Source organism: Cherax quadricarinatus, chromosome 27 (genome assembly GCF_038502225.1).
Source record: "Cherax quadricarinatus isolate ZL_2023a chromosome 27, ASM3850222v1, whole genome shotgun sequence".
Classification (NCBI taxonomy): Eukaryota; Metazoa; Arthropoda; class Malacostraca; order Decapoda; family Parastacidae; genus Cherax; species Cherax quadricarinatus.
The window spans coordinates 40,603,645-40,619,428 of NC_091318.1; the positions used below are offsets into that span (position 1 = coordinate 40,603,645).

Sequence of the window (15,784 nt, forward strand, 5' to 3'; positions counted from 1 at the left end):
GTTATCATAGTGGGTTATAGATCTACTCAGGCTTCTAACTGCATTCCAATAACAATCATTTTCATTATTTACTTCTCTCCTAATATTATTCCTAATGCTAGACACAGTTATACCAAAGTTATATTCTACATTCTCCTTCTGGGTACTCTTCTTGGCTAACATATCAACTTTATCATGAAGGAGTAATCCAATGTGTGATGGGATCCATAGCAATTGTACATTAATTCCTTTGTCCCTAATTTTTGAGTATCTATACCTGGCTTCCCCAATGAGCATGTTGTTGGAGTCATTATATGAGAACAAAAAAAAATAGTTGTAAGGAATTGTCTGGAAACTTCTCTCATGTCACTCACAAACATAAATCATTTAAAACAGAGGCACTTATAACATCACATTGGTATTAGCAAGAATCATCTTAAGACTGCTAACACTTAATATGTTTCACCTCACTTGTTGTATATAATAATATACTCCCTTTCTGTCCTGGTATGTAAGAGTACATTGAGGCTTAATAAATCTCTAGGTAATCAATATGTACTCTAAATAAAATATCCAAATGTTATAAATGTGTCCATTTACTAAAATAGCTAGAAAGGTACAATACATGCATTCTGGAAAATGAGTGGGGAGGTTTTAGGCTCAGTGGGACAACTTCAGCCTGTAGCATCTGTGCCCTTATTGAGAGGCAGCCTGTGAGAGTGAAACAGTGAATGGTTTATTATTATTATTATTATTAAAGATTCGCCGGTATTCTCCCGGCCCGGGCCTTTTCCAAGTGGTGGCCCGGCCTTGGCTCCCTCTTTAGGGAGTGTCTGAGACCTAAGTCTCCCATGGGAGGAGGCACAAGTACCTCCTCATCTTTGGGACCAACTGTCCCCAGGCCTAGCCACAAGCTAGGCCTCTCTGGTCTGCCATCCCCACCCCAAGGGGGCAAATGGGAATGACAGTCTTATGAGCTAAAGGCTCGGGCTCAGTGAATGGTTTTCTTAGTCACTCTGCTTAGGTAGGACATTACATTGATTTATATATACTGTATATATATAATATATATATATATATATATATATATATATATATATATATATATATATATATATATATATATATATATATATATATATATATATATATATATATATATATATATATATAGGGAGGTACCACCTCTAGAACTGTAATGGGGACCCTCATCCTCAGAGAAAAGAATAAACTTGCTTCAGGGAAAACTCAAGATTCTCCCTGAAGCTGTTTGAGAATTTTCTCCTACCACCCCCTATATTATGTATATATATTTTATTTAAAGACAAAATACATTGACGAAACATTCACAAAAATATGATACAAAGTAAAACAACATAGGTAACTCAGAGCTACATCTCGAATACTTCGTCCAGCTCCCCTGCGGTGGGCCGCGTGCCCAGAATGCTGCAGGCATTTCCTCTCTGGATCGCAACACTGAGTCTCTGAAAGAGGAAGCTGGTCGCCCTGTGGTCCTTGGTTTCTATGATGAGCTTTTCACCCAGCTCTTTGAGGAACATTAGAGCACACTTGCCCCATGCTCCAAGGGTCTCCGACCCTATTGGAATGAAGTTATAGCAAGGGGGAAGGTCTTCATATTTTCGGATCTTCTGGGTCTCCCTGTGGCTGGCAGCTCCACCCCCTTCCACTACAGAGTATGGCAAGTAGGTGTCTGCCAATGTGGCAGCACAGGTGTAGTCCCAGGCAATCTGCTTTCCATCCTTCCAGGGTAGCATAGTGGCTCCATCAGGACGCTTTTGACTTCCATCAGACCTCTGAGTACTTGGGGTTCCCGTTGAGCTGGGCAACGGGCTGTGGCGAGGCTTCTCTTTATTATGTCATTGATCTCCTCATGTCTGCCATACTTCCCTTCTGTTGTGTGACACACGAGACCATGGAGTCCGAATTGATCAGCTGTCGCCCTGCCGCAAATACACCTATGTTCGGTGAGGATGGGGGCGGCTAGGCGAAGAGCAACACCAATCCGAATGGCCTGTGGGTCGAGACGGGTGCCCAGGGAGGAATTGGGAACAGCTAACAGGAAATCTCCTGAGTGTGGTGCCTTCACTGCCAGGAGACGAGCTTTGTTCTTTCCTGAAGCATTGGAGAGCATTGTGTTGGCGATTTTTTCCATGATCGGTTTGTCCCAGTGAGACTGTTTGTGCTGTTTGGGAGGAGCTGGTCTACTGGAGGAGTCTGTAAGGGTGTCCCACCGAATTGCTGCTTCAGTAAACCTGGGGTCTTGAGCTCCTACCAAGTCTCTCAAGCGTTCGGGCACTATCTTCTTGACTAATGCACTGGAAGCCAAACACGAAGACAGAAAAGCAGGTAAAGCAACATGCGTTGCTTTACGCACCCCTATACCTCCCAGTCGCACTGGGAGGGTTGCCTGATCCCATTGCTCATCCTCTAGTGACAGGTTCAGTGCCTTCTTAAAAGTTGATCTCAGGTGTGCGTCATATTCATCGAGTGTTGGGTTGTCAAAAGAGGGTGCACACCTCAAGAAGTGAGTCTTGGCATAGTAAGACACCTTGTGAGGAGATATAGAGCATCATGGGCATCAAGATCGCTTATTCTCTCCTCCATTCTCATAAGGTCATTCAATTTGTCCCTGAGGACAGTATCGATGGCCTGGTGACCCAGCGGTGCCCCCAAGAGGGTACTGTTGGACGGAGTTGTAGTTGAGACTTCCGGGAGGATTCTTCGCACAGCATTGATTATTTCCTGGTTCGCTGTGATGATTTCACACTTAGAGGGATTGAGGATGAGTCCCAAGCCTTCTTCCTGTGTTTTCACCAGTTGTAGGTCCCCCACGAGGGACTCTTCAGTACCTGCCAGAGTGCCGTCATCCAGGTACCATATATTGAGCTCACTGCGTAGGCTGGAAGTTATATATATATATATATATATATATATATATATATATATATATATATATATATATATATATATATATATATATATATATATATATATTTCAACAAGTCGGTCGTCTCCCACAGTATCTACGAATTACTGAGTTTGAAAGTTTGGTGCATCATTCTCAAATATTTCATTTATCAAACTACTTTATGTAAATTCCCAGTGTATATAAATCATTTAATTAAATACAGTACTGTATAAAGTATTTGTATTTTAATTAGTGCCTTAGATATTAAATGGTACTGAAGTCCTCTTGTATTTGTAGGGAATTTAAACAAAATTATATATGCAGTTAATTATATATAGAATTTTTTTCATTTTTTTTGAAATAGGTCTGTGGATAATGGATCCTTATCCATTGTACAGTCCTCGGGGTCAGACTCCTCACTCTTTCAGTCTGCCTCAGATTGTGCTACTCCTCTGTCTACCCATGACCAAATGGATAACACAGATTACCATCCCACATCACCAATATGGAAACGAAAAAATCAAGCAAGTCATTACAGCTACAGCAAGGTGTATACTACAGGTATTATGAATCTGGATGTCTTATATCTTAGATTTGTAATGTTATTTGTAAGACTTTCGTATTTAAAGCTTTGTGAACTGCTATATACTTACCTTGCTGCATCTCTTATTAGTATTTTCTTTTAGACTGAATCTGTTGCTCTTTTTATCATATACTGTATACTTTAATAAACATTTTAAAATTGCAGCAAAGATTACTCTTATCTATATTTAAAATGCATCTAGTAAATACGTACAAGTCACCTGCATCGTTTGTAGTTAGCTTTTGTGCATCCATTATTTGTTTTTTTGTTTCTAGTATGAAAGAATGCCAGCTTTAGATTCATAGTTAATAAATTGACAGTGAGTTTAGTCTTTTCTCCACCAGCTTTATTTAATGTCTGAGTTTTCCTCTGAGGCTCCTTAGATTGTAAGTAAGTATAATTAAAGTCCCCAAAATTAAAAAAAGCTTGACACTTCCACCAGCAGATAAGCGGTTGAGCCAGATCAGCGAAAATTCAGAAGATTTCCTGGAGTCCCATTCCTCTGAGGGAATGGCCTATTCCCAAACCATTCCCTCAAGAGCATTTCACCCCTCCATGGAAGATGTGTTCATTTAATATCACATACCTACAAGTCCCTCCCAAGAAGCTCATTGCTAGTAATCCCTTCCTTAAATCTCTTGTTAGAGCAACTGCTCATGAAGAAATTTCTCACCTAGCTGGTAGTAACAAGTTATCACAAGTTATATACACTGATGGATCTAAACAGGAGTCTTCTGGCAGGGCTGCATCTGCTCTTGTTGCCACCTCCCTAGTTAAGAACGATAATAAATTTGTTGAGTTAGGCATAAGAATTAACAACTGGGCGTCTACACTGCAAACTGAATTGTTTGCAATCCTAATGGCGCTAAAGCTAACCTATGACACTGAGCTTGACTCTATCATCATTACTGATTCTATGTCATCATTGAAGGCTCTTGGCTCATATAATGACTCCAACAACATGCTCATTGGGGAAGCCAGGTATAGATACTCAAAAATTAGGGACAAAGGAATTAATGTACAATTGCTATGGATCCCATCACACATTGGATTACTCCTTCATGATAAAGTTGATATGTTAGCCAAGAAGAGTATCGAGAAGGAGAATGTAGAATATAACTTTGGTATAACTGTGTCTAGCATTAGGAATAATATTAGGAGAGAAGTAAATAATGAAAATGATTGTTATAGGAATGCAGTTAGAAGCCTGAGTAGATCTATAACCCACTATGATAACATGAACGTAGATAAGTATGTTTATGGAGCAACTTGCAATGTGAACAGACTGACTGATGTTGTAGTGGCCAGGCTTAGGCTTGGTTACAAGTACTTCTGGCAGTTTGGGAGACACACAGATGATGATCAAACTAAATGTAAATTATGTGATCAGGCATATGGTCACTCTCTTGAACACTAGATAAGATAAGATAAGATAAGATAAGATTTCGTTCGGATTTTTAACCCCGGAGGGTTAGCCACCCAGGATAACCCAAGAAAGTCAGGGCGTCATCGAGGACTGTCTAACTTATTTCCATTGGGGTCCTTAATCTTGTCCCCCAGGATGCGACCCACACCAGTCGACTAACACCCAGGTACCTATTTGCTGCTAGGTGAACAGGACAACAGGTGTAAGGAAACGTGTCGAAATGTTTCCACCCGCCGGGAATCGAACCCGGGCCCTCCGTGTGTGAAGCGGGAGCTTTAGCCACCAGGCCACCGGGCCTTAATTGTGTGCTTAATTGTCCACTTATTGAGGAATAAAGAGACAGACAGTATAATAACCTATGTGACATGTCAAGATATCTTATTAATGAAAATAAGATACCAGATATACTAAGCAAATTTCCTAAATTTGCTTGTAACAGATAAGTGAACTATAGATATGTAGATATAAATCCATATGTATTCCTGTTAACCCTTTGGGGCCTAGTTCCTAGGCCTTTTGTGTATCCATATGCTCTCGCGCTACCGTCCACAGGATGGATATGGGGTGCACAATAAACTAGCCACTTCGGTGGCAAAATCTAATCTAACCTCACAGACCCCACACTCAGCACGCTACGCCCATGCTCACTACACCCACACTCCTCACATGCCCGAGGTAGAGTAGACTTCTGTTTTTGTTGATACAGTATTACATAAGGATACAGATGCTCCATTTTTCAAGAAATTCATTTTTAGAGACTTGATTATTCTGGAATGCATTGCATGTCAGATATGCAATGTTTTATGATAAGAGTAAGTTTATTTTTAAGCATGAAAAATGAAAAATGTGGCTATACAAGTGGGGAAACTGAAGAAAAAATGGGGAACCCTTTGCTGTTTCCATTAGGGTCACTCAAGATGGTGGCAGTCAGGTAAATTATACCTTCAGCATTGTATCATACAGTGAAAAATTTAGATGGTAAATTTTTATGGTAGTATTTTACTAGATATGTTGAACATCCAGCAGGTGTCTGTGTGAGCCTGTTAAAGAGGAGTGAGTGGTGGCAGGTGGTTTTTTGACTTAATGTGCTGTTTGAGTGTGGGCAAAGTAACATTTATGAAATGATTCAGTGAGACTGGTTAACCAGACTTGAGTGCTGGACATGGGAAGTGGTTCCTACATTCTGAAGGAGGGATGGGGATATTGCAGTTTGGAGGGGCATCTGAACTGTGGTATTGGTGCACCTCTGGAAAGACAGTGATGGAGTGAGTGATGGTGAAAGTGTTCTTGTTTTTCGGGTCACCCTGCCTTGGTGGGAGATGGCTGGTGGGTTAAAAACAAAAAGTATTCTAAATGGAGTAATATTCTACTTTGATATTGGTATAATTGGTACAGTACCATGTTTTACTTAAATTTTAAAAATTACTAGTAATTTTTGCTAACTATAAGGGCTCCAACTAAATATAGTAGGTGTGAAAAGAAATAAAATTACTGGTTTCCCATATCTTTATCATCTTCACTTTGATTTGGGGACCTCATTTCTACCACTAATTCATTATATGTGGTGTAAATTCCTTCTTATGCAATCACACACAGTACCACTTAATTTTTTAACAACATTCTTTAAATATCATTAAACTGGGATATAATGATATGATGTAGGTAGTAGGTTTGTAGACCAACCGCCCAGGGAGGTACTACCGTCCTGTGGTAGTAGGTTTGTAGACCAACCGCCCAGGGAGGTACTACCGTCCTGCCAAGTGAGTGTAAAACGAAAGCCTGTAATTGTTTTACATGATGGTAGGATTGCTGGTGTCCATTTTTCTGTCTCATAAACATGCAAGGTTTCAGGTACATCTTGCTACTTCTACTTACACTTAGGTCACACTACACATACATGTATACAAGCATATATATATACACACCCCTCTGGGTTTTCTTCTATTTTCTTATTAGTTCTTGTTCTTGTTTATTTCCTCTTATCTCCATGGGGAAGTGGAACAGAATTCTTCCTCCGTAAGCCATGCGTGTTGTAAGAGGCGACTAAATTGCCAGGAGCAAGGGACTAGTAACCCCTTCTCCTGTATAAATTACTAAATTTAAGAAGAGAATCATTCGTTTTTCGTTTTGGGCCACCCTGCCTTGGTGGGATATGGCCGGTTTGTTGAAAAAAAAAATATGACAGAAATAAGATAAAGAAATCAAATTTCGGCCTTGGGAAAACCATTGTGCACATTTTAAACAAAATCCTATTGCAGGTTTTCAATTGAAGAATCTTGCATCATCAAAAGAAAAATGACACATAGGTTAGCTGGCACCAGTGCAATCTAATGGTTATAATAGTAATTTTTAAAGGAGTGGACTAGTAAACCAGTGGAAGGCCTCAGTCAGATGACCAAAATCTCCAGCTCAGGTCACATGACTAAGTCCCACGTCAGTAAACACTTGTCCTGTTTCCTAACAAACCTTGCCTAACCTAACCTTGGAACTTATTGTTTTTTATATACACTGGGCTGGTTTTATGCAATTTCACTATATGTGCTATAGCCAGAAGCAATTTTATCACATAAAGTGAGGGATACCTTTATTTATGTTCTTTGAGAATATTTTTTGTTAAGCTCTAATTGTTTTGAGGAGGTTTATGGCTTTTAAGTACTTTTTAAGTTGCCTTATTTCAGTCAAGAGAATTTTAGGTAATTTAAGTACAGTTCAGTAATTCAAGGTTACACACGTTCCATATTCTACATACGTCTTTGAACAGTTTGTATACTATAATTATGCTTATCTTCTTTTTTCCAACAAACCAGCCATATCCCACCAAGGCAGGGTGGCCCAAAAAAGAAAAATGAATGTTTCTCTTTAAATTTAGCAATATATACAGGAGAAGAGATACTAGTGCCTTGCTCCCGGCATTTTAGTTGCCTTTTACGACACGCATGGCTTACGGAGGAAGAATTCTGTTCCACTGTCTCCACTTGTAAATATATATAATTGTTGTATTAATTTATATGAGGAATTTAGTACTGTATATAAACTAAATTTAAAAAGAGAAACTTTCGTTTTTCCTTTTGGGCCACCCCACCTCAGTGGGATATGGCTGGTGTGTTGAAAGAAGAATATAAATTAAATATACATACAGGAACAACAATATTTGTGTTACATTAATAGTGTTCATACAGTTATTTTGTGTATACATGGAATTATGAATAATATATTTAAAAGCTAATTTTCAAGCAATACTGATACCGTGCCTCACAATAGTCCAGCTTGATTCATTGCTGGGGAACCCCTATAACCTATGGTGCCCCTTTCTTCGATGGTGGACTGTCGAGTGGGCTGTCAGACTATACGTAACATGGTTGCCACAGAAGACCAATTTCAAAATTACCTGACAGTTACAATTTTCCCAACTTGTTAGTTAGTTTAATATGTTTATTATGCACCCCATACCCATCCTGTGGGCGGTAGTCAAAAGATTACAGAGGTACATAATTGGTCCAGGGACTGGACTCCAAAGTTTTGATAGCTGAGCAAGTGCTTCACTACTTAGCAGCCTCCGACCTTCTCTCACAGCAGCCCAGTCCTTTCACAGTGTCTTACATACAGTAGAGCAGGATGTTCAGTATTCATAAAATTCACCCTGCCTTGGTGGGATATGGCTGGTTTGTTGAAAGAATTCATAAACTCAAATTATAGTGGACACAAGAATTTACATTATTTTTTTACAACTGTCACTTTGCTATAACTTATATTCTTGAATTATAACAAAAATGTTATTCTAAAAAAATGACTTGAACAGAAATACTGCATCATACTGATTCATATTAGTGAGCAACTATAATTATGTTGTTTACAGAACCTGTAGCTTAGTAAAAAATGAAAGAAAAATACAATTTCAGTAGAATAACATGAATGCTACAAATGTTCAAACATTATGGATACTGTGATCAGTTTGTTTTAACTTTCTTTTTCTTCAATTTCAGTCTCTCTCTCTCTCTCTCTCTGGCTGTCTCTGCAAGTTTCCTTTCTTTTTTTGGCTTTCTTCCTCAGAGGATTAGGATCCATTCATGCTTGTTCTCAGCTTCTTAAGAGTTTATCATTTTTTTCTAGCAACTTGGTCACTTAATTCTCTCTTTTGCCTTTCTGCATTCATTTAGTAAGATACTGTACTAATAAATCAGCTGTCCCAGGGGTATGAGCAGGAACAGGGTATTCTGAGAAGAAAAATCTTTAGTCAAATTACCAATTATATATTTGGCTGTCCATTTCACATGGTAAAATTGACTAGTCAGTTTTTTTTCCTCCCCCTGACAAATTTCAAAACCAAAATCTCCTGACTAAATTTAATTCCTTGACTTTGGAAAATGAACCATTCTCTGATATATAACAACCATGTATCAAGAGCTTAGACAAAATAAAAAAGTACCAAATTATTGGAGGGGGGGAGAAGTATTGTATAATTATATACCAATAGATGAAGCATATCTGTAAAATCAGTTAAAATACAATGAACCTTTACAGATTAATGGAGGGGGCCGGGATTTATCTTATTGCAGATTGTCCACAGATTAATGGAGGGGGCCGGGATTTATCTTATTGCAGATTGTCCACAGATTAATGGAGGAGGCCGGGATTTATCTTATTGCAGATTGTCCACAGATTAATGGAGGAGGCCGGGATTTATCTTATTGCAGATTGTCCACAGATTAATGGAGGAGGCCGGGATTTATCTTATTGCAGATTGTCCACAGATTAATGGAGGAGGCCGGGATTTATCTTATTGCAGATTGTCCACAGATTAATGGAGGAGGCCGGGATTTATCTTATTGCAGATTGTCCACAGATTAATGGAGGAGGCCGGGATTTATCTTATTGCAGATTGTCCACAGATTAATGGAGGAGGCCGGGATTTATCTTATTGCAGATTGTCCACAGATTAATGGAGGAGGCCGGGATTTATCTTATTGCAGATTGTCCACAGATTAATGGAGGGGGCCGGGATTTATGTTATTGCAGATTGTCCACAGATTAATGGAGGAGGCCGGGATTTATCTTATTGCAGATTGTCCACAGATTAATGGAGGAGGCCGGGATTTATCTTATTGCAGATTGTCCACAGATTAATGGAGGGGGCCGGGATTTATCTTATTGCAGATTGTCCACAGATTAATGGAGGAGGCCGGGATTTATCTTATTGCAGATTGTCCACAGATTAATGGAGGAGGCCGGGATTTATCTTATTGCAGATTGTCCACAGATTAATGGAGGAGGCCGGGATTTATCTTATTGCAGATTGTCCACAGATTAATGGAGGAGGCCGGGATTTATCTTATTGCAGATTGTCCACAGATTAATGGAGGAGGCCGGGATTTATCTTATTGCAGATTGTCCACAGATTAATGGAGGGGGGCCGGGATTTATGTTATTGCAGATTGTCCACAGATTAATGGAGGAGGCCGGGATTTATCTTATTGCAGATTGTCCACAGATTAATGGAGGAGGCCGGGATTTATCTTATTGCAGATTGTCCACAGATTAATGGAGGGGGCCGGGATTTATCTTATTGCAGATTGTCCACAGATTAATGGAGGAGGCCGGGATTTATCTTATTGCAGATTGTCCACAGATTAATGGAGGAGGCCGGGATTTATCTTATTGCAGATTGTCCACAGATTAATGGAGGAGGCCGGGATTTATCTTATTGCAGATTGTCCACAGATTAATGGAGGAGGCCGGGATTTATCTTATTGCAGATTGTCCACAGATTAATGGAGGAGGCCGGGATTTATCTTATTGCAGATTGTCCACAGATTAATGGAGGAGGCCGGGATTTATCTTATTGCAGATTGTCCACAGATTAATGGAGGAGGCCGGGATTTATCTTATTGCAGATTGTCCACAGATTAATGGAGGGGGCCGGGATTTATCTTATTGCAGATTGTCCACAGATTAATGGAGGGGGCCGGGATTTATCTTATTGCAGATTGTCCACAGATTCTGAAATATAAAATATATTTTTCATGATTTTAACATAAATGGACAAAGTCTGGAATCAGCAGACTTGGTCCATTGATTCAGAAGACTACTGGACACTTAAAAATATTGTAACCTGATAAACAGTATAGTACTATACAGGAATTGTAAATAAAATGAAGCTGAAAATATAATAGTACTGTGTACTTTACCAGATAAATATCAGAATCATTGATCATTGTCTATTGCTTCAAAAGACTGCTGGTCAGTAGTATTGTAGACAAAATCCGTATTCTATGGACTTTTTCCATTTTGTCTGATTCTGTTTCCCTGGCCAATTTTTTTTTTTTGTCCTTAGTATTCTAATTGCATTAAATGGGGGGTCTGTTAACTCAGTTTTACTGTACTGGAATATGAACATTCTGCATGTGGATGTTTGTTAACAGGAGTTTCAAAGCTTTTTTTTTTTCTCTATGGCATTCTGTAGAATGAGCATGCTGAAGCTTTAAAAACAAGTTACAGCCCACAGCTTAAATAGGAACAAAAAATTAAGAGGTATGGTGTAATGAACGGCTGTCAGTGAATAAACAGAGTGGACGGAGACTTGAACCATGGTCCATGCATGTAGCAGGCTCAGCTCTGTACCACAGTTTGAGTCCCACGTTCATTCCTCTTTTTATTCAGTGATGGCTGTTCATCATGACTTATCATGGGTTTATAGACTGTATACCTTTGAGGGGTATGAGAATAGATGTGCCATGAAAAGCTGTGGGAATGTGGGATGAAACAGTAGCATCACAGTTGGTGGTGGCTACTGTTTGCATGGATCATGAAATGCTACATTTAACCCTTAAACTGTCCAAACATAGATCTACGTTCACTCGCGTAGCTCTGTGAATGTAGATCCACGTTTGTTTTACATTCTTTCTTATGGAGAAAATCAAGGTCGGAGCGCTACGCGCGCATATGTAGATCTACGTTTGGACAGTTTAAGGGTTAATAAGTTTAGGGATTTAAACATTAGAACCTTGTAGCTCCCCTTTTTTTTCTATAGGGTTTTGTACATCGTAAAATACACTGTGGTTAGATATTAAATACATCCTTGATTATCCTAATGTAATTGACTCATGCAGTATCTGAATAGTATTCATTCTCACAGGTACCAGAGGTTGTAAGAAAGAGACAGTATCGAGTAGGTCTCAACTTATTTAACAAAAAACCAGAACGAGGTGTAGAGGTTGTAAGAAAGAGACAGTATCGAGTAGGTCTCAACTTATTTAACAAAAAACCAGAACGAGGTGTGACGTACCTAATAGGTCGTGGATTCCTTGTAAATTCTCCTCAAGCAGTAGCGAAATTCCTTCTAACTCGGAAGGGTCTGAGTAAACAAATGATTAGAGAATATCTTGGCAATCTTCAGAACAACTTTAACATGGCTGTTCTTGAGTGAGTATATGAATACTTTATTTATTTTATACATATAAGTACAGTATACAGAATAGGTAGTAGGTTGGTAGACAGCAACCACCCAGGGAGGTACTACTGTCCTGCCAAGTGAGTGTAAAACGAAAGCCTGTGATTGTTTTACATGATGGTAGGATTGCTGATGTCTTTTGTCTGTCTCGTAAATATGCAAGATTACAGGCATGTCTTGCTACTTCTACTTACACTTAGGTCACACTACACATACATGTACACAAATCGAGTCTTGGTCAAATTCGTTTAGATTATTAACCTTTAGTCTAATTAATGGCTCAGTAAATGCAATCATTAGGACTTCAGTATCTCTCATTTCTTTGTTGTCATCTGCGAGTCCCATCTCTAAGTAAAATGTGATCAGTCGAGCGCCTTTACCAAATTCAACTTCAATAATATAAAACATAGGTGGGACCAAGTAAACAAGGTCCTAAGTGATATAAACTGGGAAGATAGCCTAAGCAACACGGATCCAAACCTATGTCTAGAACAAATTAACTGTGCCACTTTAGGTATGCTCAAGGCATATTCCTTTAAGGAAAAGGAGATTATGTAAACTAGGAAGAGAAAGGTGCTCCCTATACAGGCGAAGGTAAAGAATAACAGAGTGGCTAAGAGAGACCAGTGTATGTGTAATACGTAGGAAGACACTGGTCAGAGATATAGACCTCAAACTAAGGTTAAAGGAATCTTACAGGAGCCAAGAAATGCAGAAAACTAAAAGCCATAAATGAAATTTAAAGAAACCAAAAATATTTCTTTTCTTATGCCAAATCAAACCATTGGGCCTCTACTTAAACGAGATGGGTCCTACAGAGAGGACAGTAAGGAAATGAGTAAGCTACTCGAGTCCCAATATTACGCATTTTAGCGAGCTGCTAACCAGACAGTATGACCTAAATTTTTTTTTTTTTAAGCAATTTGGTCTACTCAAACCTACCTGATATCCTGACACCAATCGACTTCGAAAAGGCGATAAATGACATGCCCATGCACTTTGCCCCAGGCCCAAACTCGTGGAATTGTGTTCATCAAGAACTGCAAGAAGCCCCTATCATGTGATTTTCGCATCCTAGGGAGAGGGAGCATAGTCAGGGATCATCCCACAGCTGCTAAAAACGACAGACAGCCCCACTCCAGAGAGGGCAGTAAAGCAGTAGCAAAGAACTACAGACCGATAACGCTAACGTCCTATATCATGAAAATCTTTGAAATGTTTCTAAGAAGCAAGATAGCAACCCAGCCAGATACCCATCAGTTACACAACCCAGGAAATGGGTTTAGAACAGGTCGATCCTGTCTGTCTCTCAGCTACTGGACCATGATGACAAGGTCTTGGATGCCCTAAAAGACATTATTATAATAAAACAGAAGCGCTAAACCACAAGGGCTATACAGAGCTGCAGGGCAGGAAGGAAGCGATGGTATCAGGTGGCAAAAGGGAGATGGACGAGTAATAGGTTACAGAGAACAGCGGGGCAGTGGATAGTGAAAGGGTAGAGAGCAGTAAGAGATCGAGGTAGAAAGGGCTGAGGGGAGTGCGAAAGGTATCATCAGAGTTTGTGGAGTAAATCAGTCGTTGTCAAGAAGTCAATGAGAGTCAGGATTAAAGGAGGGTCCATCAGCAAGAAGGGAAGGAAAGAAAGAGTAGGAGAGTGGAGACGACGTTAGAGGTAAATTCTGCATGCTCGTTGATAGAGGGGGCAGTCTAACAATGTGGCTAACCGATACAGGAACCTGACACTTCTCACAGAGGAACAGGGCGCCTTTCCACGAGATGCCCACGAGTAAGACGAGTGTGGCCAATGCAAAGACGGGAGAGAGTAGTCTCCCAACCTCGACACTGATGACAAGAAGACTGCCACTAAACTATACTCAGTTTAATAGACTGAAGTTCATTACTGACCTAGAAAATTTACAGAAAGCCTTCATGGCACACAACTGATAAAACTCCATTACTGTGAACGCTTGAAGTTCAACCTGTACTCCCTTGAATGCAGAGAGGAGAGATACACGATTTGCACACACTTGGAAAATCCTAGAGGGATTAGTACTAGACTCACAAAAATCACTTCTAATGAAAGTAAAAGATGCAGCAGATGATGCAACATCCCCCCCCCACTAGCAAGATAAGAGAATGCAAGTGTCAAGGGTCGAAGACTGTTCAACTGTCTCACCATACATAAGGAGGATTACCAATAGACCGCTGGCTGTCTTCAAGGTGCTGGAGACGCCTAAAGTACCTAACCAGCCGGGCTGCGGTTCGTACATTGGGTTGCGTGCAGCCAACAGTAACAGCCTGGTTGATCAGTCCCTGATCCACCATGAGGCCTGCTCAGACTGGGCCATGGGGGGCATTGACCCCTGAAACCCTCTCCAGATAAGTAGAGGTCCAATACTTAATGTAGTATGTGAATTTAAAGAGTATGTAGCTTGTGAAGAGCAGATCATATGTATACAACTCGTCCAAGAACATGCAGATTTTTGTAATACAGCAAAGTACAGAAACGAAGCCAAGAATGTGGTAGAGCATGCTCGAAAAGTGCACTTTCATTTCAAGTCCCAATGGGACTAACGAAATACCATGCACAACACTAAATCCCATCCCTGGCAACACCCCCCCCCCCACTCTCCATAGACCTAAACTTACTCCCTGTTCAGTACATCCACACTTACTACTGTGCAATCTACATCTACAGGACTTTAAATTCCAATATTAACCTTGACCTAAAACACTTTCTTGATAGTTGTGACAGAACCCACAGGCATAACACCAGACAAACATCTCTGACATTCCCCGTGTCTGACTAAACCTTCACAAAAATTCAATGCATGTCAAAGGCCCTAAAATCTGGAACACCCTATCTGAAAACTCTAGAGCTGCAGACACATTCATCACCTTCAAAACTACTATTAGACATCTCGTCTCCCTGATACACCCCGTCAACTAATTACACGAATACCACCTGGTGGTTCACACTTACACTCACTCACCCATTTGACCATAAACAGAAATATCAATCTCAATCTTAAAATAATGAATCCGAACTAGTCATAAGCTGGCCTGTGATACTCCAATACTGAAACTATGTATTGTGCCAAAACAAAAGCATTCACATTGCTAAACTCACAATCTAGTATTTAGTCACTTAGCCATAATACCAACTTACCTCAATTTGTAATAATTTAAATTTAAGAATTAATCTAAGTCTGCCCGAAATGCCTAGCCATGCTATTATTATTATTATTATAATAAAAAAGAAGCGCTAAGCCACAAGGGCTATACAGCGCTGCAGGGCAGGAAGAAAGCGAGGGCATCAGGTGGCAAAAGGGAGGTGGATGAGTAATAGGTTACGGATAACAGCGGAGCAGCGGATGGTGAAAGGGTAAAGGGCAGCAAGAGACTGAGCTAGAAAGG

General features: G+C 39.9%; 1 protein-coding gene across 2 annotated transcripts; it reads left to right on the forward strand.

Annotated features, from left to right (window-relative positions):
* The first annotated feature begins 3,832 nt into the window (after positions 1-3,832).
* Positions 3,833-12,380, forward strand: LOC138853303 (IQ motif and SEC7 domain-containing protein 3-like). Of its 2 annotated transcripts, none has more exons than XM_070089266.1 (2): positions 3,833-5,592; positions 12,050-12,380. In XM_070089266.1, exons 1-2 carry the CDS (start codon positions 5,446-5,448, stop codon positions 12,338-12,340), a joined length of 438 nt encoding a protein of 145 aa, XP_069945367.1. In that variant the 5' UTR covers positions 3,833-5,445; the 3' UTR covers positions 12,341-12,380. Both variants share the same exon structure in this region; 1 of them encodes a protein (XP_069945367.1).
* The last annotated feature ends 3,404 nt before the right edge of the window (positions 12,381-15,784 follow it).